This window comes from Puma concolor, chromosome B3 (genome assembly GCF_028749965.1).
Source record: "Puma concolor isolate L17-30 chromosome B3, mPumCon1.1.hap2, whole genome shotgun sequence".
Classification (NCBI taxonomy): domain Eukaryota; kingdom Metazoa; phylum Chordata; class Mammalia; order Carnivora; family Felidae; genus Puma; species Puma concolor.
The window spans coordinates 4,023,541-4,048,538 of NC_141672.1; the positions used below are offsets into that span (position 1 = coordinate 4,023,541).

Below are 24,998 nucleotides of genomic sequence, written 5' to 3' on the forward strand. Positions count from 1 at the left end.
ATTTGCCCAAGGTCCCAGGGTGAGACTGTGGCTAAGCCGGGAGGTAAAGGTCTGAACCCAGGCCAGCTCAGCTCCTCCACACCAGCTACCCGACCGCGGGGACTCTGGTGAACCCACACATCTGACGTGTTCTGATCCGTCGGTTTTGACGGATGAACATCCCCAGGTAACCGTGTCTTGTCGAGTTAGAGCACATTTTCATCCCCCAGAAAGTTCCCTTGGGCCCCTTCGAGTCAGTCCCCTCCCCTGAGGCACCCACGGGTTACTAGTCTGGTCTAGAGGTCCATAAAAACAACCACAGGTATGCGGTCTCTGGGGTCTGGCCTCTTTGACTCAGTGAACTGTGCGCAGGATTCACACGCAGTGTCGCTTCTCAGGTTGCTGAATGTTGCTCGGCTGCCTGTCGACAACAAGGTTTGCCCAGCCACCCGGCCACCCGGCCACCCAGTGAGCACACTCGGGCCACGCTCACTTCTTGCTATCAGGAGTAAAGTCGCTATGGAAGACTTTTTGTGGACGCGTTGTTTTTCTTGAACGGTACCTAGAAGTGGAAGTGCAAGGTTGTGGGGTAGACTTTCATTTGCCATTCTTTTTTTTTATTTTTTAATGTTTACTTTTGAGAGACACAGACAGAGTACAAGTGGGGGACGGGCAGAGAGAGAGGGAGACACAGAATCCGGAGCAGGCTCCAGGCTCTGAGCTGCCAGCACAGAGCCCGACGCGGGGATCGAACTCACAGACTGAGAGATCATGACCTGAGCCGAAGGTGGATGCTTAACCGACTGAACCACCCAGGCGCCCCCCCATTTGCCATTCTGCACGCCCACCAGAAGTGCAGGCCGGCTGCCCACACCCTCGCCAGCACTTGGTGTTGGCACCCTTTCCATGTTGGCCATTCTGGGTGTGAAGAGGTAATTTGTCATGGTTTTAATTTGCATTTCCCTGATAACTAATGATGCTGAGACTCTTTTAATGTGCTTATGGGGTATATCTTCTTTTGAGAAGTACCCGTTTGAGTCTTTTGCTCATTTTTCAAATTTAATGGTTTGTCTTTTGATGACTGAGTTAGAGGATTTCCTTGTATATTCTGGATACGAGTCTTTTGTCAGATATACGCATTAGGAGTCTTTTCTCCCAGTCTGTGGCTTGCCTTCTCATTTTCTTGACAGTGTTTTTTGCTGAGTTTTTAAATCTGATGGGCCACCTTGACTTTAAAGCAGGGGGAAAAGGTGGTGCAGCTACGTTCAGTGGCAGGGCTGCTGTCGGTCAGCTCATAGCGGTCCCTGGTATCAGACGGCAGACTATGTTTCTGCACTAAAACATACGGCACCGATCCTGCGTGTGGACATCTTGTCGGGTGGCTTCAGCTATGACACCAGCTTAAAGTATGAACTGACCACTACACGAAAAAGTCTCAGTATTCCTTTGTGCATATCCTACAGATGGTTTTTCTTATACTGAAATAAACTTTACTTCTTCCTTCCTTAATCTTGTATGGAATGTCTTACCGGGGAGTTCAGATAGACTCCCTAGGGCTCCAACATTACATGGTGAAAGATTCGCACCGATCAAAATAAAGTACCTTAAGCAGTAAATTACAGAAATAGCTGAGAAACGAAGGCTAATTTTAAAATGCTAAATGAAAATTAATTTTATGCCAGAGTCTTCAACCTACCCTAATAGGAAGTCAAGGCAGTAGCTGATGGTGACAACGGTGACACGGTGACAAAGCCGCACCGGGCCAGCAGCTCAGTTAGCAGTGACTATCAACACCGCCAACAGAACACGCAGTTCACACGTTAGGAATATTCTTTCAGAAAAAAGTAAAAGCTGCTAGAATATACATGTCGGTAAATACAATGGCTTATCCTGAAGACACAGGTCAAAGAAGAAAACGTTTAACAGAAGGCTTTTCTGCAGTTTTCTACCTCACAGAGGGTCCCCCAGGCTGCCTGAATACAGAAGGTTTAGGAGACTGCTCTGCAGAGAAGGTCAGGACAGGTGGTGGGGACTACGGCCCTCCCAAACACTCCATGGTTCCCCCGCAGGCCCTTCCAGTTGGGCAGGACCTCATCGTTAGCATGGGCAGCAGGCTGTGGGCAGAAGCCGTCCCCTGCTGTAGTGCCCATGACGGTGAGGCCACAGCCCTCACTGCAGCAGAGGACACAGTCCTAGAGACTGAGAGCCAACTTTGTGGTGGCAGGAAAGCAACATTCACGGTGTTAAGTTGCTGATACCTCGGGACTGTTATTACGCTAGCAGCCTGATGAACACGGACATGCTATCATTTTCTTGCCTTTCCCCGCTTTGTTTTTTCTTGCATTTAAAATAAGTTTTAATTACTTTCTTCAACAGAGGAGACGTTTTCCCTTTAGGATTACTTTTAAACATATATTTTAGAACAAAAAGTGGCATTTATTTGGTGCTTTACTATTTATAAAACGCTTTTCTGCATAAACTACTGCCTACCATAATCCTATTTGTAACCTAAAGGCAAAAACTGACACTAAATATTTCCTCATTAAATGCTGTGCCCAGATGAATCAAATTACAAGTTGCATTAGTTTGCTGACATTCCAGTGCCCGACATAATGCATATTTATGTGCACTGAGAAATGAAATGTTGTGAACATCTTAAATACCTGCTAAATGATGCAAATTTTCTTCCCCAAACTAGGATTGTAATAAATTGCAAAATTCCATTTTCAGTCTCTAAAACTGGGTTCAGTAGCCAGACATCTAAGAATTCTCTTAATTCAATCTCAAAGTAGCAACTGACCTGGTAATTTGAATAGGGGCAGAAGAGTGATGTTATGTCTTTAGAAAGAAATTAAAGGTAGAAATCACATTCATGACTTGATACTTTGCTAAAGTCATCCTTGAAACTGAAATTTCGGGGCGCCTGGGTGGCGCAGTCGGTTAAGCGTCCGACTTCAGCCAGGTCACGATCTCGCGGTCTGTGAGTTCGAGCCCCGCGTCAGGCTCTGGGCTGATGGCTCAGAGCCTGGAGCCTGTTTCCGATTCTGTGTCTCCCCCTCTCTCTGCCCCTCCCCCGTTCATGCTCTGTCTCTCTCTGTCCCAAAAATAAATAAACGTTGAAACTGAAATTTCTGCTTCCAGTGTCACGGCTGGTTACGTTCCAGACTTTACAAAAAGCTGGTGCTGCCGGTGTGAGGAGGGCTGGATCACACTGTCAGCACTGGGAAGACGGGCTTTCACTTTCCATGTTCGTAATGTCAGAATACTTATAAAGAAGAGGCCAAAACTGAAGAGAGGGACACAGATAAATCGCAGCCTGACCAAGCTGGTGGCAGCTTGGAGGTGGATGAACTCATTAACGGTGAGGAAGGACATCTTTGTACCTGGCTGTTAGGCAGTTTTGCGATGATCAGTATCAAGGCCAAAGACAGGATCCAAACTCATATCCCAGAATTACTTAGAAATGGGGCTTACCAGTAATAACCACTTTCCCTGACGCCCTAATTTCCTGCTGTGCATGGATGTGGCCAAGCACACGGTCCTCCTCTGTGTGCAAACGCCACAGGGTCAGGCTACAATGGCCGCCATACAGAGCAGGCGCAGAGCGTTCAGGGCGCGCGGTGGGAAAGCATCCTGAGGGGAGCACTGACTGAAGAAAGCTTGGGGCAGGGCGGGGGACAGTCTCGGGCCCGAAGAAGCGGCAGAGGAAGGAAAGAGCAAGGAGGACATTCTAGGCCGTGGCAAGACAAGCATGGCCCGTGCACCAAGGGACAACGACTGGTGGCTGGAGGGACCACTGCACGAGGCCCGTGCGAGGAAGGCTGGGCCAGTCTGCGATGGCCCCCAGTGACTGACACCGGGGCAGTGTGGAGCTGTTTGATGTTGAGGGTCCACCCCTGGAGCTGTCTGGGGAAGACGGATCTGGCAAGCGAGAGGGGGTGGGGTGGGCACGCCTGGCGTCATGAGGCGGTTCCTGCAGGAGAACAGGCGTTGAGGAGGGGCCTCTGACCCTGACAGTGCTGGGAGAGAAGCAAGGATCAGGGCCTAGGAGACCCTCTGAGGTAGACAGAAGAGACACTGCTGATGTGCTGGCCGCAGACAGCCACAGAGGAGTCTGCCTTTTCCAGAAGAATTTAATGGGAGCAGAGGAGTGAAATCAGGAAAAAGGGTAATTTGGGAGAGAGGAGTTTCATCCTCAGACAGAGTCCTCACACGCAGTCATACTCCTGCAGAGGCTGTGCTTCCTTTCATTGCTATGAGCACCCACCACGGCCAACTTGTAAAGGAACAATCCAGGCGAGCAATTCAAGGCAGGACTGGTACCCAGATCACCACACTTTCTATTTCCTACTATTCCATGAGTGCTGCCCAATGACAGCCTTCCAAGGACACTCGCACGTCAGGCTCAGGGCAGGGAGCACACACCTGAACTCGAAATCTGCATCCCCCTGTTTAAATGATAAACCGCTTGACTCACCTGTTTGTCCCACAGGCTACGCAGACCACACCTGGAGAGAGCCCAGCAACACAGCACCTGGTGGTCTGTGCCAGCCTTTCACCGCCCCCTACCCCCCACCCCCTCACCTTGGCACAGCAGGAGGCCGGCACCACTCCCACATCATCATGCCCACCTCCCCTGCCCCAACACGCCGTCTACCAACTCAGGACTGCATTCTCCTACGTTCAAAAAGTGATAAAAGGATTCTCTGTCCATCATTTCAGTGTCTGCTGGCAACCCAGATGAAGAGACAAAATCTAGAGCTCAGACCAAGAAAGGCACCAGGCACCAGGCACATGGCTGGACTCCCCCCCACCAGCCTATGGCGTGACGCAGCTAACGTTGGCTCGACAAGGACCCTGTGCAGGACACCTGCCCGAGAAGCTCACGTTTACGCAGGATGCTTCCCCGCATCACCTGTCTGCGGTGGAGACGGCTGTTCCCATTAGGGAGGGGAGGAATTAAGGTCCAAAGGGAACCCATCAGTTTGCCCAGGGTCCCAGAGCCTGCTCAGGGCGAGTTCTCTTAAACTGAGCCTCAATCCCTACAAAGCTGAGCTTCTCCTCTCTGGAAAGAATGGCCGCCGCCCCAGCGAAGCTCACACGGGCACCTCAGAGACCTGCGATCGTGCAGCTGGTGCCAGGAGGACTGCACTGCCCCGGAAGGGAGGCGGGAGCTGTGGGTGCCTGGCGGCCTCGGGCAGAGCCAGTCCCGCCAGCACAGCCTGGCACAATGCCATCCGCCCCGCATTCACTCCAGCGTGACGGCATCCTCTGAGGGACTCGGGGTGGGGGTGGGGGGATGCTCTGGGGAGACAGCTCTGCCCTCACCTGGCCTGTGCAGAAGAGCAAGGCCTCCCACAGTCTTCGGGATCCAGTGGTGGCAGGACACAAATCGTGCCCTGGCCTCCTCCAGAAGGAGCTGGTAGCATCTCCCAGACTGGTCTGGCCGGGGCTGCTAGAGAAAGGCTCAGGCCAGTAGGATCTCTGAACAGCAACAAGGTTTCTGAGGGCAGGCAGGAGGGCCACCCGTCACCAGCACTCAGGGCCATAAGCAGCCACAGCCTGGTCTGGTCAGTCACCGTCGGTAATGGTGGCTGGCAAACTCCCAAAAGCTGGAAGGTGACGGTCCCGGTGCTGGGATTAGGTTCAAACGACAGGGTATGAGGCCAAAAGCATAAGTCATCAAAATGACCCTGGAACATTCCTATTTTTAGTATACATGCTGCTGAAGGGAGCATGACCCTGGAAAATTCTTAGCTTTAGAACAGAGTTTGCTTCCTCAATTGAGAGCCAACCTGCCTCTTTAGTTGACGTGGATGGTATTTGGGGGTCTTGTTGGACAGAAGAATAATGACCCCTCTATATGGCACCTTGCAGGGGCCACTCGGGCTGAGACCAGTGGAGGCCCAGCCTGTTTCATAGGAGGGTGAGAGGCCCCCGGCGGCCGGAGACACAGCGGGGGGCTGCTGGGGAGGCAGGCAGGCAATGGGGCCTCCCTTGCTTTTTTCTTCTTTCTCCTTCTCTTTGCATATGTATTATACATATATATATATACACAAACTAATATTATATATTTTATTATATATAATATATAGATTTTAACATCAAATACATATCAAATACATATTATATATATAATATACAAACATATCTCAATGTATATTTTTTAATGTAAGATATTATATATATATATATATATATATATATATATATATATATAATATATATAACATAAATATACTTTAAGCAAACTCTAAGCCCAACATGGGGCTTGAACTTACGACTAGGAGACAGAGTCGATGCTCTACCAACTGAGTCGGCCAGGCACTCCTCTCCTTTTTTTTGTAATGAGTACATGTGGTTGAATTCTCAAATATTAAATGCCGGTACAATTCAAGTTTACCACCTACCAAACAAAAAACGCTGGTTGTCTGTTGACCAAGATGGGAAAGCGTATGGCGGGCGAGTGTCCCTAAGGCTCATGTGGACCTTCTGGGGGAGCAGCCTCCACCTTTAGACAAGTCTCTACTGTCAGACGAGCCACACGTAAGCTGCTGGCCGATCAAGAAGATGCCTGGAGAATAACCTAATGTTGTGGGCTCACTCTATCATCTTGCTTCTTGGAATACAAATGACTTATTTATAAACGGCATCATGCGCCCCGCAGCCCTCGAAGGGAGGCTCAAGAGAAGAGCCACAGTCAGGAAACGCACGTCATCCCCTCAGTCTGCCCGAGAAAGAAAGGACACCCGCTTGTGGGACTCTATTCTAGCTGCAGAAGAGACAGGCACACGGGTGCTGACGCAAGACCTGAAGGACACAAAGCCACGTGCCATGCTGAGTGGGAGCGCCAAGTTCTGGTGGCAAAACCCGCTCTGAGCAGGCGCTCCTTCTGGGCTCTGCAAGCACCGCAAAGCTGGAAGGGGTGAGGAGGCTCCTTGTGAAATGACGAGGCCCATTTAATCTGCATGAGGGGCTAATCAATGTCCTAAAATCCAGCAACTTACACAATGTCCTATAAGAATTCACACAAACTGAGAGGTGCCTGTGTGGCTCAGTCGGTTAAGCGTCTAACTCGATTTTGGCTCAGGTCGTGATCTCAGGGTTTGCGGCATTGAGCCCTGCGTCAGGATCTGCGCTGACAGCGTGGAGCCTGCTTGGGACTCTCTCTCTCCTTTCCCCACCTGTCTGCCCTTCCCCGGCTTTCTGTCTCCAGTAAGTAAACATTAAAAGCCAAAGAATTCCCACAAGTTGACCACGGGGGCCTACCTAGCTGGGAAAGGTCCAGCCTCGTCCAGTGCATGCCTGTGGGGCAGCTCTTGGACAGCGTCCGGATGAACACCTGGCCGAGGCTGTCCAGGGCCCACAGGGCGTCCTGGCAGGCGGCGTAAGCCCTCATCTCGGCGTCGGGAGGCAGCTGCACCGTGGAGGGGCGGGACTGAGCGTTCTGGGCGCTGACGCTGCACAGGTCCTTGCTGCTCTGGCACAGCCACAAGGAACTTCCTGCGGAAAAGGTTCATGTTCGTCACTGGAGAAACGCACAAGGCACCCCGGCCTCTGGGCAGGCGACACCCGACAGCTCCCAGCGCGGCTGCGCAGCAGGCTCGCTCTGTGTGCTTTACATCAGAGGTCACAGGCGCACCCCATGGCCAGCCAGTTAAGAGACAAGCCTGAGATGTTCTAAAGGGAGGAAAGAAAGCAGGGCTTATGAGATCTGATGAAGGCTACAAAGTGGGCTCAGTGGCTCCGACCTCGGATGTTCTGTAAGGGCTGGAGAGTCTTTGATTTGGCTGTGCCTGGTGCTCTGGAGGGAGGGACGTCAGCGATTCCTCAGAAAGACGGAACCAAAGCTCCCTTAGTCTTGTCTTGGTGGAGGGGGTGGGCGGGCAGGGAGGCTTGGGAAGCCGGAGGGCCTCCTCTCCTCCCCAGCCTCTCCTCAAAATTCACCCTCTCTTCCTCCTCACCATTTGTACAGTCCTTCAGGCTTAACAGGTTCAGTTTAAAATGCAGACAACCTCTGGGAAAGTCAGAACCTCTGTGAGAACACATTGTCTAAAACCTGTGGCCAGATAGGTTTAAGAATTCAAGTATTTTTGGGTTTTGAATACCTAAGGTGTTGGGCATGCCACAAATTTAAGTAACAGCCTCAGGGAGCCAGGCAGCCACGAAACGCAGTACTGTTCCTGCCACAGGCCTAATTGGTGGCAGAAATAAGCAGCCTCACGTCGGGTTCAGGTCAGGTTTTGTTGCCAAATGAATTCGTGCCAATCTCAGGAGAGAACCCATGCTTTTCGGAGCTTACAGATTTCAGAACCGTGGTCAGAGTGATCAGGCAAGAAAACATTTTACTGTACAGACAAGTTAGCCAAATCCTAGTGGGACTAACGGCTTGACTACCCAGCTGTCTTGTCTGGACCACAGGCCTCTCGGCATCTGCCCGTCCCGCCCCCGGGGCGATCCTAGATGGAGCCTTCTGCCACTTCCCAGCGGGGCTACCTGACTGCCTGGGCTCTCAGCTCCCTGGGCAGCTGCACTGCCTCTCCCAGCTCCAAACCCCACGCTCTGGGAGGGAGGGGCGCCCTGAGTGGAGTTGCAGGAGGTCTGCCTCTGCAGGGGAGGCCTGCCCTAACACGGCACAACTAGCCGGAGGCTGAAAACCAGGCTGAAAGAGGTTACCGGGAGGTGACGGAACACTTCCCAGGGGGAAATGGGAAGACACCCAGAGAACCCTGGTGCCCACTGGCTGCAGTGCTCTGGACCCTGACATGTCGCTGGAGTCTCCAGCTGTGGCTCTGGTGGGACACCAATTGTTTCTCTCCTTTGAAATGGTGTTTTGCCTGTGGACTCACTCGATGTCCCCACACTAGACCCTCTCTCCTGGTCAGGCCTATCCAGCTTCGGGGGCCGTGGCTCAGCCGACAAGGGATGCTTGTCCGTGAAGCCACTGTACCATCTCTGAGGCCTACCCAGCCACACGCCATTGCAGCAAGGCCACGGTCAGACCATGGCTTTCACCTTGCAACAGCCAACCCATGCACTACATTTCTCAACCAACCTTCTTTTGTGGGAGCAGTGGAAGCCAGCACAAAGGCCCATTTTGTTGCAGAAGCTGTCCCTCGGGGAACAACATTATTCCAGTAAGTGCCTAGAAGGAATACGAAGTGTGTTAAAGAAAGAAGAAAACACACACACACCAAAGCTCTGGTTCGGGACAACTGTTTTTCAAACCTCTTACAGCTAATTCTAGAGTGCCCTTAGATTAGGAGGTCCACACCAGTGCTGTGAGGCCAGTCCCTTTTTCCTTTCTATGCTGACAAGCAGAGCCCAGTCCTGCCCAGGGTCAGCTGGGTGGGTGGGTGGGTGAGATGTGCAGAGGGAGGTGAGCTGGAAAAAATGCACAAAGCTGGGCTTCACTCACAGAAACGAAGTCCTCGTGGGTACACGTGGATTCTTAACGACACTCACAGATCTCGTCAGAGCCTTCATTCCCCACAGTGAAAGAACTTTTCCTCTAGTAAATGGACTATTCTGTCTTACTGAGCACTGTAGTTTGGGTGCGCTTTTTCATTTGAATGTGAAATTATGAACATAAAAATGAGCTCCATCTGCCGTTTCTATATCATCACAGATTCCCAGTAGAAACTGATCACACACCAGCCAAATGCTGGTACCCAAGTTGCAGGAACGACAGATTAAAAAAAAAGGAAACTGATACAAAGCATAAAGAACGTCTCCGTTACAAACACTTCACACACTGGCACCAAATTATCTTCTGAAGTTGAGATCTTAAAGCTTTTGTTTCAGTGCTGGCTTTAAAGTGAAGCTGCCAATCAAGTCAACGTAAAAAGACAAGTAATTCACCCACCGATGAGATTTCCTTTAGCGACATGGAATTCGTTCTTGCCTGAGGAGATCCAGACGCCACTGTTGTTGACCCCGAGAAGGCTTGGCTGGCACTGAAGCTGCTGAGACCAAAAGGCCATGCGCAGTTTATCCGCCACCTTTTCGACAGGCACCTGGGCTGCGGTGGCCACCGAGTGCGTGGCATGGATTATGGTCTGGAATAAGCTGCACTGGTCGAACACCACGTAGTCTGTGATGCTCACCTGGAGGGGACGGAAAGACACCCCGCTCTCAGCGGTCACAAGCGCCCTCCCCCTGTGCACGGACAGTGAGGCTCGGCCCTCGTGCGGCAACACCTGACACACGTGTGCACGTGCCCACTGTGTCAGCACCGAAGCAAGGCCGGCAGGACGCTACCAGACCACCAGCTGTAGCTGATTCTGAGGGTCGGATTTAGAGGGATGGCAGAAAACGTTCCCTTCTGTTTTCTACATTTTCATAGGATATGGACCGTCACAACAGCATGTATTACTGTTGTGATTACCTGTGACCCCCTCAGGCCCCCAAAGCCTTTTATTCTAATCAGTGAGAATGGGTGATTTTGCTTTCAAAGTTAGGTATTTCAAACAGACAACAGTGTGCGGTCCTCAGAATCACAACTCGGGTCAAACGAGGTATTGTAAGTAGGGTTACAGTCTAAACTAGGACTGTCAGTTATTACACCAGTTCAACAGCACGAGCTGGGACTGCCCTGGACGTGAAGGGCACACCCTGGTTCACGTGTGCAAGCTGCTTCTCTGACATTCCCGAAAGACACTCTCCAGGGCGCCTCTGGGGAGAGCCTCTCCCTGTTCGGCAGCTCTGGTTGTGAGAAAGTTCTTTCTAAGATGGTCAAAATCTGATTCCCTGTGACTGTCATGTATACGTCTGCCCCGTCGAGCTGGATTATAGAGAATGTCGCTCCCCTACTCCTAGGACAGCCTTGTGCAGGCCACATTCCCAGGTCACACACAATCGAGTGAAAGGGACGTCATTTATCATAGGGAACTTAATTTATAATAAACAAAACCAAACAAAAAGGGAATTACCGCAATACTCGGTACTTAAGTGTACAAATCTGTTTTTTAAATCCAGGAAAGGATGAGCCGCCGCCCTAACTGAAGTTTAAGTGAACGTCAGACCACATCAGGACCCCGTGGCCCCACTTCCTACTGTCGGTAAGCGCTCCGCCGGCCCGGCTGGGTGGTCTCCATCACAGCCCACAGAACGCTGGGCACCCAGCTCCGGGGTTCACGACGCACACTGCTGTGTGCCGGCCCAGCGAGCTCTGTTCTTCCTTGGGAGTGCACACGCCAAGGCCACGCAGCAAGTCGGTGACAGACTGCCTTAGCACCCCACACTTGCAGATAAGCAAGATGCATATTAAAAAAAAGAAAGGTTTAGCAGCCAAACATAAAGCTGGCTCTAGAGCTACAGAGAAATCGGTCTCACGGTAATTAGAATAACTACGCTTCCAAATACCTCGTAGAGGATTCTGTCAAATTAAAGTTCTCTAAAGATAAGGTTCTCAATATTATGGTAAATGGTATCTAACTTTCTTTAGGTTATTTAAAAATGGAATTGGGTACATACATACATGAGAGACAGAGTGTGTGTGTGTGTGTGTGTGTGTGTGTGTGTGTGTATAACCATACAATACAGTTACAAGCATGGAGAGGATATTTTGAAATCATTTGTATGACCTCTCAGGTAGTATCTGACATATCAAATTAGAGACATACGTACACATATACTTACTCATTAAATAGCAAACACAACTTATTTTTCACATTCTCATTCAAAAGACCTAAGCGCCACTAATGAAAGAACTACCTTCAACACAGCAAGTCTGAGGCAACAATAAAACCTGAACCTGGTTTTATTTTGCAACCCGACTGGGTGGCTCAGTCGGTTAAGCGTCTGACTTCGGCTCAGGTCATGATCTCGCACTTCGTGGGATCGAGTCTCACGTCGAGGTCTGTGCTGACACAGCTCAGAGCCTGGATCCTCTGCTTCAGATTCTGGGTCTCCCTCTCTCTCTGCCCCTCCCCTGCTCATGTTTTGGCTCGCTCTCTCTCAAAAAATTAAATAAACATTAAAAAAAATTTTTAAACCTGAACCAGTGGAGACAAACACTGAAGAGACATTGCTTATTTTTCAACTGCTGAGGGTCAGAACAACCTTGCCGATGGGAGCAGGAGGCGGGGGGGCGGGGGGGGGAGGGCAGCTATAGTTACACTGAACGGTACCAAAGAGGAGAAGGGACAACTTCTTTGAAAATACGTTCTAGGCCACTCTGGCTGTGACCGAGTCACGAAAAGTTAGCTTGCTTATACCCTTCTATGACGCAGAGTGTTTCCTTTTCTGGGAACACGTGGGAACATTCTCCTTTCTTTGTTGAAACACTGCCTGCTTAGAGGCCTTGAGAGCAAGCGGAGAGAGATGAATTCGAATTGCAGGTTGGGTTTCCAAACCCACCGTCTAGCTCTTCCTAAACATCATCATTACCTAGGTCTTCCCTGGGCTTGTTTAGCACGTGAGGATAAATTGCTAAGCAACACCGAAACAAAAAAAGAAACAATAAACAAAGCCTGTAAATTTAAGCGAAGAGAGCTTTGTAAGTTATCTCCTACAACGAAAAGCCCTTGATATTTCTAATGTGCTCAAATATAGCGAAGTTTAACTCATCAAAGAGTAAAGAGTGAGTGTTCTTAATTCAGTCCAACCTTCCCAGTCTCTTTACGGAGAAGACAAGGGCTATAAACGGGGAGCAGAGCTCCCAACCCGGGGAGACACTCTGGCCAGTGGCCCTGGAGCTGAGTACCTACTTGCCACCAATGGTCGTCATCTCCCTGAGGCTTCTTGGAAACGATGCCGGTCCTGAACCACAGGTTTCCTCGGATGTCCAGGGCCCACAGAGTCTGCTGGTCCCCGAGAGTTATACAGACAGGTTCCAAAGCCTGCCTTTCACTGGGAACGGGAGAGAACACGGGAGTCAGCACCCACACTCCAAGCGCCCAGCGTGACTAGGAACGTGGCAATCAAGTGTCTCCTGGCTGGGTCTGGACCCCACCCACAAGTTCCAAGGACAGAAGGTCCAGTTTTGAGTCACATTACTGTGCAGTTATGTTGTTTAAATGTGTGGCAGGTTCTGAAAGACATACTGAAGACCCGGCCCGGGAGGGATGAGAAAATACCCTACAAGAAAATGCAGGCACCTAAGGGACGCGAGGCCTGGAGCCCCACACCCTCCACTGCTCCCTCCTGCACAATCTAGCGAGCGGAGGCGCCCCCCATGTGCCAGGCTGTGCTGGGCGGCAGCAGCTGGGCACACACCGTCTCGCTGCGGGCGGTGCCCTTCTCCCTCGTACCCCTCTGGTGAAGCCCTCACCAGCTTCGAGGCTCAGCCGGGCTGCACTCCCGGTTTAGGACCATCTACGCTAACTGGCATCAGTCGGTTACGTGGCTCCCCCGGAGCAGGAGCCCTGGGAGGGGAGGGCTCGGGGCAGACCCCCTCGAGCGCCCAGCCCAGCCCGAGGGAGGCTCCCAGGAGCTACCTGCTCAAGTTTACTGGGCTGCTAGGTTCAAACCAAGGGCATCCTAGTCTCATTTTTCTAATCAGCAACACGATTTGATGGTCTACAAATAAAATTTTGAGTGGTACAAGTAACCCAACGAATTAAAATTCAGAGACTGATTACCACGGACTAGGATGATAATAAAGAAAAACATTTGGCCCTAAACCGTCGAGATTGTAAACAGAAACCACCCGACAGCACTGGGCAGTGCCGAACAGAGACCGTCATGAGAGACTCGGGATGCCGTGATGCTCGGGGTTACACAAGAGGGCAGCAGCATTTCAAAAAACCGAGCTCTGACCCGACGCCCAGTCTGCCAGGCAGTGGCAGGCACAGGGCGTCTCCAAGGTCAGGCTGCCGACACTGGCTCCTGAGAATTCCAGAGAATGCTATCCCCGCGGAGAGCTCCAGAGAAGCAGCCTTGGCCAGGACGGGCTCACATGGGTGCCTCAAGGGGAGTCGAGCAGACAAAGAACCGAGGGTGCGACAAGCGAGCCGATGGAGAGGTCTCTGCTCTTCCTGCGGATACCTGACGATGTCACATTTCCACTGCTCCCCTTCAGGACAGAAGCTGCTCACGCCCTCCCGATACAGGAGGGCCCTCTGCTCTGTCAGCGCCCACACCACGCTGTTTCGGGCTGTGATCTGGGACAGTGGGTATGGACAGTCGACCTTCACGGCTCTGGCACAGGGGCGATCCACACTGAGACCTGCCAGGGAGACAGACAGGAAGCCCCCCAACACACAATCAGGATTTCATACCTCATTTGTATTCTGTCGCCTGCTTCTTTTCCTTTTTTCGGTATTTTGCCTGCTCTTTTGTAATAAGTACTTTGTCTTTCTAAGGGTCAGTCAACAAAAAATGGTGAAATTGTGCTTAAGTATGGCGTCTATCTGAAGTGTTTGCAGATGCGCTTTGAAAACTGAAGCGGGGGCGGGGGGGGGGGGCGCCTGGGTGGCTCAGTCGGTTGAGCGTCTGACTTCGGCTCAGGTTATGATCTCACAGTCCATGGGTTACAGCCCCGAGTCAGGCTCTGTGCTGACAGCTTAGAGCCTGGAGCCTGTTTCTTCAGATTCTGTGTCTCCCTCTCTCTCTGCCCCTCCCCTGTTCATGCTCTGGCGCTCTCTCTATCAAAAATAAATAAACATTAAAAAAAAAAAAAGAAAACTGAAGGAGTAACAGCTCGGAATCCTGGCGTCCCAAAGTATCTTACGAAGTCTGGAAAGAACAAGACGGCCCAGAGCAGGAGAGCGGCCAGAGGCTGAGCCAGGAGGCCCGGGCCCGGAGCAGCACCGCTCCCGAGGCCCGCCCATGCTTTGCGGCCATGCCCCTCAGAGCATCTGGGTGAGCGAGCTGCTGTGGCAGCCGCTGGCGACGGCGGGGGTCCGAGGCCTCCGCCCCTCCTCTGACCCTCCGCGGAGCAGCTCTGACAAGGCAGCGGCCCTCTCCCTGCTCTCACCTAGTTGGCGGGAGTGGGGGTGGGGGGACCCTAGATGGAAGGCAAGGCCACAGCAGGGCCAGAGCTCAGGGTCCCTGACTCCCCGGCCGGGGCTCTTGCCCCCACCTCCTTGTAGCCTGTCTCACGAGCCTGGAGCCTGCCCTCAGGAGCTGGCAGAGCAGCTGGTAACTAAAAGCCCATCCTCCGTGGCGTCGGCCTGCGATGAGTTCTCGCTGCTTGAGGGTGCGCCCCGCCTAATCGCAGAAGCACCCCGTGTGCCATGTCCCTGGCGGCACGTCTCGTCCTTGACCAGGAGAGTCACCTGCGGGTCTTCCTACACCACAGATACCCAGGCCAGCCGCAGGGACTAACGCGGTAGGTCTGGTCCACCACTCCCCAACCCCAGGCCACAAGCACTCTGTTCCCCACCAGGAACGAAACTCAAATGCCCTTGGAAACTGGATACGCCTTTGCCTTTCCAGAGCTCTCTGCATTTGAAGGGAGACACAGGAACTGGGATGGAGAGACCGGGACTGGCAGGTGGCCCAGAAGCTGGCCAGGCTGACCACCAGGGCTCAGGCAGCAGCTTCTCGGGGATGCTGGCCCTCCCACATGCGACAGAGAGCCACAGGTGCAAAGGCTTTCAATCTCAGAGAGTCATCCCTGGCTGACGGCTCACAGCACATTAAAACATTCTCTCCAAATCAGCAATATTAAATGGTCAGAAGACCGATCTTTACGTAAATCCACTATGGCCTCCTGACGACCAAAAAAGAGCTCCGTGCCCCATATCCTTTGCAGATGCCGGCAAATCACACTGCCTTTGGAAACTCACAGACCGTTTTGCTGACATGACACCAACACTCACTCTTGTTACACTTGGTGTTTAATAAGCAAGTCTCCCTGTGTCTCCTGCAGCAGCTCAAGGTTCCCGCAGGGCAGTTTATTAGGACGAAGTTGAACTGCTACTTTGATCAAATTCTCTCTCAGTGTTTCTTGCAGACCCACATGTGAACAAGTATACAGAAGCAGGCCTTGACCTGGCTGAAAAAAATCCAGCCATAACCTAAAGGAAAAAATGACTGTAATGTCATTTTCCTTCCCGCTAAGATTCGATATTGTAGCACGTGTGACAGGCAATGCTTGGCCAGAGGAGAAAAATCTGTTTCTGTATCTCACTAATTAATTCTATTAATCTTTGCCTTAAATTTGTCCTGGGCTGAATGTGAGTCAATAGCGGGAAATTGCTAATTTATTCCAATGGCAAATACTGTCTTTCCACAAATGCTTTAATTTACATTGATTTTTAGCTCCTTAGTCATTGCGACTGTTCTAAGCATGTCCCTAACAAAGTGAAGGATGGCAGGAAGCAATTACCCCCAAACCGCCGGGTGCTGGAGCACAGCCTCCAGTTACCTGTCTGCAGGTATAGGTCTCCATTCGTCCTGATGATCCAGGCCGTGTCATCGCTCAGGGCCACAAAAACCGCCTGGGGCAGCGCTTCGTACCAGTGCCGCTTTCCCTTGATGGTCACTTTTCCACAAGCAAAAGCTCGGTTAGATTTCTGTTCAATCTTCCAGAGGAGGGCGCCTGCGGAAATACAAATGCTATTCACTATCCAGTAAATGTTGTGACTCACACAAAAAACTTCACTCTGGTTGTGTCGGGGGAGAGATTTCTAAAACCGCTCTCTCCCTTCTGCTTCTACCCCAACTGGGGAAAGGGCCCGCAGCGCCAAGGATGAGCCTTTGGCCACCGCCCACCAGCCATGTGGCTTCGGGCATCGAGTCGCCTGGCGTCCCCGTGCCTCATTTTCTCATCCATTCCTTACGGGGCTGCTAGGGAGACTGGAGGTGAGAACATATCGACGACAGGCAGAGCTGGGCAGTGGTAGTGCTGACGCGGTTACCTTAGGAGGCACAACTGGTGCCCCACCAGAGGTTGAAAAGTCCCACAGGGACACAAAGGAGGCATTTCTGGATCAGCTAAGGGGATAAGATGCACGGAAAAGAAGCACTTGAGCTGGGCTATCCTTTTTCACTCAGAAAGGGATTCTGAGACACAGAGGTGAAGAAGGCCCTTGGGTGGCTTAGTTGGTTCAATGTCCGACTTCGGCTCAGGTCGTGATCTTGTGGTTCATGGGTTGGAGTCCCTCATTGGGATCTCTGCTGTCAGTGCAGAGCCTGCTTGAGATCCTCTGTCCCTCTCTCTCTCTCTCTCTCTCTCTCTCTCTCTCTCTCTCACACACACACACACACACTGGAATATTATTTGCCAATCAAAAAGAAAGAAATCTTGCCATTTGTGACAATGTGGATGGAGCTAGAATGTATTTGCTAAGCAAAATCAGTCAGAGAAAGACAAATGTATATGATTTCACGCATATATGAAACTCAAGAAACAAAACAGATGGACATAGGGGAAGGGAAGGAAAAATAAGATAAAAACAGAGAGGGAGACAGACAGTAAGAGACTCAACTACAGAGAACAAACTGAGGGTGGGGGATGGGCATTAAGGAGGACACTTGTAGGGATGAGCACTGGGTGTTACATGTAAGTGATGAATCATTCAAGTTTATTCCTGAAATACAATTGAAAGAAAAGAAAGAGAAAAGAAAAGACATGAAGAAGGGGAGGGAAGGAGGCAGGTGTTCTATGTGGACGGAGGGTGTAGCACAGGCCAGGCAGCCACGTGTAAGAAACCACCAGGGAATCAGCAGAGCACAGCCAGGCCAGACCAGAGGGTCTGACAGTAGGAGTTGAGGTAAGAGCAGAAAAGCAGGACAGACGGCCGAGCCCGGAGCACACCCTGGACGCCACGGGGCTCGGTGCCCCCTGAAGGCTGCAGGGCCCCTCAGCTCAGACACTGAGCTGGTGGAGACAGAACTCTCCCTAGGTCAACGAGGGCCTGAATGTTTTGGAGACACAAAGTAGTCAACAGAATCAGGACAGGACCAAAGCTTTTAGATGGCTGGGTAGATGAACCCAGAAGTGAATGACAGAGAAAGAATGAAAACGCACAGTTATATAAGGCCCGCTAACAAAATACATTATGTCTCAGCCACTAAGGAAAAATAATTTTCAAATAAGCAAAGAGCTAAAACAAAGCAACCTTGAACAAACTAGTATTTTAAACAGTGACCTGGAAAGGGTCAAAGGAAACCCAGCTGAAAGCACACTGAAGTTACAGAGGAGGAGTCAAAGGCCACAGAGTACGTTTTGTCTGATTTCTATTCTACTGTCTGACTTCTCCTTCTCCTCCTCCTCCTCCTTTTTTTGTTTTAAATAGGCTTCATGCCCAGTGCAGCGCTCAATGTGGGGCTCCAACTCACAGCCCTGAGATCAAGACCTGAGCTGACAGGTCATTATCTCATGGTTCGTGGGTTCAGGCCCTGCTTCGGGCTCTGTGCTGACAATGCAGAGCCTGCTTGGGATTCTCCCTCTCTCTGCCTCTCCCCCGCTCATGAACACTCTCTCTCAAAATAAACAAACATAAAAAAAAAAAAAGACCTGAACTGAAATCAAGGGTCAGACACTTAACAGACTGAGCCACCCAGGCGTCCCTCCAATGTCTGACTTCTATTCCAATGTCTCAACAATAAGTTCGTTACTATGAGACAAATGCATAGAAATACTTCTATTCTTCTATTCTACCTACCTACCCCCTAATAGGTGAAGTGGCCAACATTATGACAAAACAGATGAGCCAATGATTCTAGACAGGTAGGGGAAGTACAGGCTGAAAGTCTGGTCAAACCTCATTCAGGAAATGTCTGCTATGGTTCACTAAAAATGGTTAGCCTAAGTACGGCTTGTGAGAATGAACACATTTTTCTTCTACACTCAGGGAGTAGATTATTTGGCTAAAGCATACACATCGCTCATTAAAAAATAATTTCTAGGAAGGAAACCAAATGATCTGAACATATCCAACACATCCACAGGCCCACCTTCATTAGTTCAGTTGCGTTAAAGCAACAATAGGAAACAAACACATTTTATTTTTCAATCAGCCCGAAGGCTTTCATTTTTGAAACAGATTTTCTTTTTATAAGAGGTATGTTAATCTCTCAAAAATACCCCCCAAATTCAAGCTACTTGTATAGCTTATAAAAACAATTTCATGTGTCACCATTGCAATTAATAAACAAAACAAAAATTCAAACTAGACATCCATTTACTCTATTTGTTAACTGATGTCAAATGGAGTGACCCCTGTTCTGTGGGAGAAAACCCCCCAAACCTGCAGGAACGGGAGGAACGGGAGGAACGGGACGGTCTGCCGAAGGGATGGGGCCACTGCAGGGCCCACTGTGTGTGAGGCAGGCTGCAGGGGTGCCAGCAGGGAGCCGGGGAGGCCGACCTGAGGGTGAGACTGCCACCTGCTGGACGGCGTCTTCGAACTTCTGCCAGCGTAGCCCGGCGCCCGGCAGCGCGCTGCAGAACAGGCCGCCTTTGTAGTCCAGGCACCAGATGTACTTCTCGGAGACCGCCAGGCTGAGTATGCCGTAGCCGGGGCCAGAGTACCCCATCCAGCTCTCTGCAAACTGACAAGGACAGAGCCTGGTGAGTTCTGTGGCAGAGGACAGAGCTGTGCTGTCATGCTTTCATCAGCAGGCCAAACATGCAGGGCGTCCAGCTCGCAGAGCCGAGGAGCTCTGAGAAGACAGGTAGGGACCCGCTGTCTTTGGGCTGTGCTCGAAGAGAAGCAAGCGCTCTGAAATGGGAGTTGCCGTCCCCTACTGGGACCCCACAGCATCCCGGGCTAACACCGTGTCATCCGAGAACACCTTCCTAATGCGGTGCTTTGTGCACAGGCATACCGTGCTTTATACAACGTGCGTGCAAATTGCTATTTCGCGCCTTCGATCCTTGCAGATATGCTACCTAGTGTTTTAAATACGGTCCCCATCACTGGACATGGGGCACACCGTGTGGCTGATGGAAATCTGGCCAAGATGCTCAGCCTGGCAGAATTTTGTAGACCAATAGTTTGGCTGCTTGGATTCTTTTTAAAAATCAAAGCTAAATGAAGTCGTTGTAATTTGACAGTTTTCTGAAACTGCAGAAGAAATCAATGTACCTGCACAATCACTTGAATATGCAAGTCAACTGCTTCACAGAGAATGGCGCCCGACCCTTGCCAATCTGGCCCTGCGCCCTGTGACAAGTCTTTCTCAACCTCCTCCCCAACGTGCCACAAAATTTCTGGGCTTTTCCAGCTACTGGGATGGGGGGAAGACTGTCAGCAGGTGGGGGAGAAGTCTTCCGAGTGCCAGGTTCCCGATCACCCAGGGGAGGGCTTTTCTAGAGTTCTGGCCTAGAATCCCAACAGCCTGCCCTCCCAGGACGTCGTCTGCCTGGCTGGCGCCTCACAGCTTCCCAGAGCCCTGCCCTGTGCTCTCCTCCATCGGCCCAGAGTCTTGCTCAGCTGAGACGATCGGCATGTATGTCTGCCTCCTCAAGACTCTGAGATCCCAACTGGCCGTCCACGTGCTGCGGCGCCTGTAGCCGAGGGCTCTCAAGAGGGGGTGGGTGCAGGCGGGACCGAGGGGAAGGTCTAACCTTTCGGCATTGGTCTCAAAGCAAGCAAGCGGGACATTTCATTCTGAAGGTGGGACGGCACAGAGGCTGGGAGACGGTCCCGGGGCCAGCCCTGCGCTCCACTTGCTATGGGACCTGTGCAAGCCGTTTAACCGAGTTGCGGTTCCCTCCACTGTAAAACGGGGACCACGGCAGCGCCAACTTCACAGCTTGTTTTGTTTTGAGAGTAAATGAGGTGGACTCATAAAGTGCTTAACGGTGCCCAGCAGGCGGCGAGAGCTGCCCAAACGATACACATAGCGGCATCGAGGGAATCCAGTGGTACATCTGGGGAAAGCACACCTAAGTTCACACTCATAATCTGTGCCTCACAACTACTCAGCAGGAAAAGTCACAATACGTGGTTAGTTTTGAAACCAAATACATTGAATAGGAATCATCTGCTAAGAAAAGCAAGCACTTTAAAGAAATCTCCTTATGTAGGATGACCGAGAGTCCCCCTCCTTAACCGCGTGCATTGTCGGGTGGACCCACAGGAAACTGGCCACCACAAACCCACATACCTGATCTGACTTTAGCAGCCCGGTGTCTTCTGTGCCGGGCTGGCTCAGGTCCTGCAGGGAGCGACTACCCCCGAGCTCAGTCACGCTCGTCTCCGAAGAAGATGAAGGCAACCCTTGGGCATAGATGTCCTCCTCGTCGCTGGACGTTAACACCTGGTCCCGGGAAGGCTGCTCCACCCACGGCTCACGGGTGCGAGTCGCCAAGGCAGAGACCGGGGGAGTCCGCCGTCCTCCCGCACTCCCCAGGTCACGTTCCGAGGCCGCCATTTCCTTTAGGCCTGTGTCACTGTCAGTGACAGCGTGCCAGGGAGATGAGCCGAGGTGGCCGGGGGCCTCCACGTGCGTTAGGAAGCCCTGCCCCTTGCCGGGCCCCTCGGCACTGCCTTCGCCAACTCTGGTCCCCGGCAGCCGCTGCTCCGCCTGGGGGGCCCAGCTGAGGCTTGAAGGCACCGGGGGTGAGTCTAGGAAGGGGGCTTCAGAAAAAGTGCTTTGGGGGTCATCGGGCTCCATGTCCCCTGCTTCCCGGGCCTGTTCTCGCCAGGGTGACTGTCTGCTATTCAGTCCCTCGTCTGCGGGGCAAGGCTCCTCTCTGAGGTCGGTAACATCACTGCCTTCCACAGCCTCTCTCAGCTCCAAGAGTGAAGTCCACACTCCCCTGTGTGGCTCCGTCTCGCCTGCATGGTTCCATCGTGGGCTTTCAGGTCTACTGTCACGCCCTTCATTCAGTATGTCAGGGGCAGGCTCAGGCACCTCCAGGACACTGAACGCTTCGGGGTCATTATTCTCCTGCAGGACACCATTCACCTCTCCGCTGAGGTTACTCTCCCGGTCGGGAGACTCTGTGCTCGAGCGATCCACGATGCTGCCCAAACTTGAGGTCATGGACAGCAGGTCTGTGCTCAAGGACTGGGGACTGTCACCCGGAAACTCACAGCAGGGAGTTGACTCAAGGGAACTGTGGCAGGCACTCCGGCTTCCACCTTCTAATTTAAAATAAGAACGTTTAAGATGACAGATGACTCTGCATAAACGGTAAGAGACTAAAAAACAAAATTTTGGCTCAAGAAGAAATGCATCTTAAACGACGGATACCTAAGTGAAGTATGAATTATCCTAACGCAGAGCTGTTTTAAAGGGACGCAACTGTCAGACAGGCTGATGGGCTCTGAGGCCTCGCTTAAGAAATGTTAAGGGGAAAAAACAAAGGAACAGATGGACTGCAGATCAACTGTTTAAAATGATTAAAACACTCAGCAGTCCGATACCTGTCCTTCGATACTGCAGTATCTGTAGGCCTAACAGGAACCAAGGAGCACAGAGTTAAACGAGTTCTCTGTTAGATCGCACGTCTGTAACACAGCCAACCCCAAATGCAGTGATCCCTCTGCCTCCATGACTTTCCTTCCACCCGGGTTCACAGACTCTGGTCTAACACATGGTATATGTAGATAGATCCAAATTTTTACCTGAATATTGAGAAGTGGAACCCCAGGGCCAGCAAGCCGGGTGTAAGTACGCAGGTGCACGTTACAGGATTTAAACCTCGCGGAAGCGCTTTAGTGTGCGTGGCGCTCTTTTGCAACTTATGAAATACTTCACGGCAAAGCCCCTCCACAGAGGGGGACACGTGATGGCCGCAGACCCTCCCTGCCTCCCCTCACCCGAGTGGGCAGGCGCTCGCTCCGTGAGGGCAGCACCCCCTACGTGAGCAGGAGTCAGTGCGTGCGGTGCCACAGGCCGTACCTGACTTCTTCTTCCTCTTCTTTCTCACTTTCAGCGGCTTCACCACGAGCTCCTGCTCAAACTCTTCTGAGCTGATCACGCTGAATCTCTGTGAGGCGGGCTGGCCACCCCTCCCCGGCTCTGGCGCCGCCTGGAGCCCGGAGCCACTGTCGGTGGAGTTGAGAGAACTGCTCCTGCTCCGTGGCTCGCTGGCCACGGAGCTGGCCACGGAAGAGCCCCTGAGCCTCGTCTCAGAAACCGTGGCCACCGACGGCTTCTCCGCGCGCTGCCCGGACACCTGCTCTGCGCACCCGGACGTCTCCAGGCTGTCTCGCGCTGGGAAAGGAGGGGTGGGTTTTACTACTGGTTACAAGAAAGTCGACGTGCTCTCATTCAGGTCTGCTAACCCTGCTGAACACCAGCCTGCCGAAGTCAGAGAAACTAACGAAACTAAAAGAATCGCACAGAAGATTCCAACAAACGGTTCTGGGCTCCAGGAAGCGCACGTACCCAAATCAGGAAAAGGATTCCCCACAGCTGCCTTTTGTAAATAACTCAAGAGTCCGGGAACGCCACTAAGTATACAGCATTTCTCACATCAACTCACAAAGAATTTATAAAGAAGAGAAATGGGCTTAGTGATATCCCATACTTAGACCACGCCCTAATATACTACTCCTCCAGAGGCACTTGAAAAACACACGTGTACCTCTAATCCTATTTCTTAACCAACTGAGCCACCCAGGTGCCCTCCTCTAATCCTATTTCTTGAAATTCAAGGAGTGAAGGTGATTTCCTGCTAGCACCAAGTCAGGATGGAGAAGTATGTTAACAAGGCAGCGTCCAGAGCAAGCAGAGAGCAGCATCCTTCTCAACACGACACCAGAGTCACTGTGGCCAGAAGGGTTCCAGCCACACGACTAGGGACCACTTTACCCGTTCAGCCACCTGTTTGTGACCGAGTACGCACGATGTGCCCGATGCCGTCCTGGGGCCATCGGCCAGACAGATGGGAATCCCCGTCCTCTTGTGAGGGTCGTCGGGGGCAGACTGTCGGCTGTGGCGTGCACACTGGGGGCTGACAGGGAGGGTTCTGCTCTGCGTGAAGCCCGGGCAGGGAAGCGACTTGTCAAAGAGCACGCAGGTTGATGGCAGGTGTGGGTCCAGAGCTCCCCTGTCAATACAGCGGCCACTGCCACATGCAGCTATTTCCCGTCAAAGCCAAATAAAATTTGAAGTTCTGTGGCACTCACGTGTGGGCAGCGGCCACCCACCGGTCAGCGCAGATACAGACCATGTTCATGGCTGTGAGAGAGTCCTGCCGGAAGGCAGTGGTCTAGAGCTTACTTGTCCCCAGGGGCCACGCTGCCCCTGACGACACTGACGACGCCAGCTCAGAAACTCAAAAGTCAGAACTTACGCTCTTTCCGCGACTAGAATTTGGAGTATTTATGCCGACTCACCCTCTGACTTAAGAGGTAATTCACTTGCCGCCCCAGCCCCACCCGGCCATCTCTTAAGAGATGGTTAATTTGGGGCCAAGACAGCCCTTATGACACTCATCTTTTCGAGAGGTAAAGATGTGGCTAATGAGACACCGTTTGGTACAATTTCCTACTCGCTACAGTTTGTACTCTAAACATTACGAAAAGAGATGAGGCTGGAGTAAGGCTTCAGGCAGGCCTGCCAGCATGGGGTCCAGTGGCCTGCCCCCCGGGGCTCCTCTTCCCCCCACTTGCTCCGCTCTGGAAGGCCTGGGGTTTGCGACCCGCCCACCCGCTTCGGTCCAGGACCTCCACTCCCTCGCTTGCAGGGACTCAGATGCGAGCTCATGCTGGCGAGAGAAGTAACAGCAAAGATGCCCCTGAGGCCAGGACACCGCAAGGCCGTGGCTACAGCAAAGGGGCCCCATTTCTGACCAGCGTGGCAAGGCAGGAGGAAGAGGAGAAATGCTGGCAGAAGCAGAAATCAGAAGACATGCTGATTGGCTTGGGGCTTGTCACTTACCCCCCTAGTCCTTGGTTTTCTAATCTGTGAAATGGGGACACCACGAATTAACAAATACTCAGGGTCTTCTTTCTACGTGCCATGTGCTGTGTAGGCCCCCAAAGCGGACTCACAAGATCCTTGCAACCAAAAAGTTTACTATTTTGTGGGGTAAGGTACACAGTAAGTGAACGGCTCCATGGTCAGAAGGGCAGGAGGGAGCTCCCTGGGCACTCAAGTGAAGACAGGGCTGACTTAACTGAAGCACTCGGGGAAAGTTTCAAAAATGCAGGAATCCCTGACCC

General features: G+C 51.8%; 1 protein-coding gene across 4 annotated transcripts in view; it reads right to left on the reverse strand.

Moving 5' to 3' along the window:
* Nucleotides 1–24,998, reverse strand: part of TECPR2 (tectonin beta-propeller repeat containing 2) — a 107,419-nt gene that overhangs the window by 37,073 nt on the left and 45,348 nt on the right. For 3 of the 4 annotated variants that reach the window (XM_025918881.2, XM_086708762.1, XM_086708763.1), the window contains 9 exons: nucleotides 22,729–23,043; nucleotides 20,986–21,968; nucleotides 19,242–19,425; nucleotides 16,295–16,468; nucleotides 13,969–14,149; nucleotides 12,690–12,831; nucleotides 9,845–10,085; nucleotides 9,035–9,124; nucleotides 7,249–7,482 (listed from right to left, as the gene is read on the reverse strand). In XM_025918881.2, the coding sequence (XP_025774666.1) occupies nucleotides 7,249–7,482; nucleotides 9,035–9,124; nucleotides 9,845–10,085; nucleotides 12,690–12,831; nucleotides 13,969–14,149; nucleotides 16,295–16,468; nucleotides 19,242–19,425; nucleotides 20,986–21,968; nucleotides 22,729–23,043 (2,544 nt within the window). Of the gene's footprint in view, nucleotides 1–6,294; nucleotides 6,554–7,248; nucleotides 7,483–9,034; nucleotides 9,125–9,844; nucleotides 10,086–12,689; nucleotides 12,832–13,968; nucleotides 14,150–16,294; nucleotides 16,469–19,241; nucleotides 19,426–20,985; nucleotides 21,969–22,728; nucleotides 23,044–24,998 lie in introns of those variants that run through there. The other variant, XM_086708765.1, reaches the window with a different exon arrangement.